This window comes from Myotis myotis, unplaced genomic scaffold, assembly GCF_014108235.1.
Source record: "Myotis myotis isolate mMyoMyo1 unplaced genomic scaffold, mMyoMyo1.p scaffold_m19_p_33, whole genome shotgun sequence".
In the NCBI taxonomy this organism is placed as follows: domain Eukaryota; kingdom Metazoa; phylum Chordata; class Mammalia; order Chiroptera; family Vespertilionidae; genus Myotis; species Myotis myotis.
Window position 1 is genome coordinate 1,866,280 of NW_023416339.1, and position 2,188 is coordinate 1,868,467.

Genomic DNA, 2,188 nt, shown 5'->3' on the forward strand with positions numbered 1-2,188 from the left:
ATGGCTCCTGGCTGGTCCAGCTGCTTTTCCAATTTTGTGACATGGTCTCTTGGTTAAAGGTTTTGATTCCACTCAGGCCTAGGTTTAATATTCAACCTCACTGAGCTTGACCTTCCTGTCATTTCTTTTCCCTTACTCTTTATTTACGGAGGACCTGGTGGTTAAGAACATGGGTTTGGGAGTCAGACTGATTAAACTTCAAACCAGTGTCTCAAAGTTATAATCCTGAGAAAGTGAATTTACTTCTTTGATTCTTAGTGTCCTTTTCTGCAAAGTGAGGAACATAATAACTCCTAAGAATTTAGGGTTTTGCCCTGGCCAGTTTGGCTCAATGGATAGAGCCTCAGCCTGCGGACTGAAGGATCCCATGTTTGATTCCTGTCAAGGGCACATGCCAAGGTTTCGTGCTCAATCCCCAGTAGGGGTGTACAGGAGGCAGCCAATTAATGATTCTCTGTCATCATCATTGATATTTCTATCTCTCTTTCCCTCTCCCTTCTTCTCTGAAATCAATAAAAACATACTAAAAAAAAAGAATTTAGTGTTTCATAAAGAGTGGTTGAGTTAATTAATACCCATTAAAAACATAACACTTTGCCGAAGCCGGTTTGGCTCAGTGGATAGAGCATTGGCCTGCGGACTGAGGGGTCCCGGGTTCGATTCCGGTCAGGGGCATGTGCCTTGGTTGCGGGCACATCCCCAGTGGGAGATGTGTGGGAGGCAGCTGATCGATGTTTCTCTCTCATCGATGTTTCTAACTTTCTATCTCTCCCTTCCTCTCTGTGAAAAATCAATAAAATATATTTAAAAAAAAAAAACACACAACACTTAGAACTGTGTCTGGCACATGATAAGCACTCAAAATAGCCATGAGCATTCATGGAGGACTGACTGTGTGCCAGACATTGTTTTAAGGGCTTTTGTGGATAAACTGCTTTATTCCTGTCAATGACAACGCCATGAGGTGGGTACTGTTATTATGCCCTCATTTCCCAGGGAACACCACTGAGGCCGATTTGGTGGAGTAACTGCACAAGAACACACAGCTACTGAACTGTAGAGCGGCTGTTTGAGCCGAGAGGGCATGTCTTCTAGGTCCACACTTACATCATCACCACCACCACTATCATCATCATCATCATGACCAACATCTATTTTTCTGCCAGGTCCCTGCCCTTCAGGAACCTGGACCCCTACCCCCCGACTGAGCCCAAACTGGGCCTCCTGCCTTCCTTGGACTGTGTCCTTACCTGTTATGACTCAATTTTGCCACTGAGCAAACTTGTGAGATGCAGGGACTGCCTTCCATTTGCAGATAAAGAGGATCAGAGAGGAAAAGCAACCTGCTGGGAGCGTCACCCACTAGGTGGCAAAATCTAGCCTTGGACACACCATAGCCCTCACACCCCCTTCTCCAAGGGGTTGGAAAGTACTTCAGTGTCGGCTTCCGAATGGTGCCCCCTGGAGTCCTGTAAGCAGCGGCCTTGCTCAGCGCAGGCTGGGCACATAGCAGGTGCCCCAGAAATAGCATTCTGCCCTTGGACCCTGAGCCAGGGGAGATGGCTCCACCCCCATCCCAGCTTTGAGTTTTCCTAAATGGCTCAGCCTCAAGGATGGGCCAGCCTCCTCAGCTGCAAGTTGTGAGTAGGGACTCCCCTGCCCTGGCCCCTGGTCTCATCTTTGTCCCTGTCTCTAAGCCCATCCCATGTCCCATATCCCCCTTTCCTCCCTTCTACCACCTCCCTGCCTCACCCATTGCTTCCTGGGCCAGGTTGTCCGACCGCCTCCATCGGGAGCCTCCGCAGGTGAAGATGACTGCTCGGATGAATTCCCGGCCGCAAAGCTTCACCCCATAGGGTGCTCCCCGGGCTTCAGCTTCCAGCCACAGCCCCCCGGCCAGCACCCACACGGCCAGCAGCAGCAGCAGTGGGTGCTTGGCCATGCTGGACAGGGAGGCCTGGGATGCGAGAGTGGGCACAGCAAGGCAGGTTCCCAGTGGTCAGTGCCTCTGCTGCTTCCTGGGCCCCGGTTTATACACCCAGCCCCCCCACCCTGTTCTGGAGGAACCAAGTGACCTCCTTTATCTCTTCCAGCAGAGGCGAGGCGGGCATGGCCCGCACACCCCGACCTTTCCCGTTTCCCGGACTAAGTAAGCGATAACCTTTCTCCGGGAATGGGGAGACGCAGT

General features: G+C 51.2%; 1 protein-coding gene across 1 annotated transcript; it reads right to left on the reverse strand.

Annotated features, from left to right (window-relative positions):
- Nucleotides 1-217: 217 nt before the first annotated feature.
- On the reverse strand, nt 218-1,942 carry LOC118652685 (relaxin-3-like). The gene is made up of 2 exons (XM_036302738.1): nt 1,753-1,942; nt 218-267 (listed from the first exon to the last, which is right to left on the reverse strand). Exons 1-2 carry the CDS (start codon nt 1,940-1,942, stop codon nt 218-220), a joined length of 240 nt encoding a protein of 79 aa, XP_036158631.1.
- Between the last annotated feature and the right edge of the window lie 246 nt (nt 1,943-2,188).

Coding starts and splice junctions, on each gene's coding strand:
- LOC118652685 (XM_036302738.1), bottom strand. CDS start 1,942: ATGGCCAAGCACCCACTGCTGCTGCTGCTGGCCGTGTGGGTGCTGGCC. Junction 268..1,752: donor CCTGGCCCAGGAAGCAATGG/GTGAGGCAGGGA, acceptor CTCACTTTGCAG/AAAAGGACACTAAGAATCAA.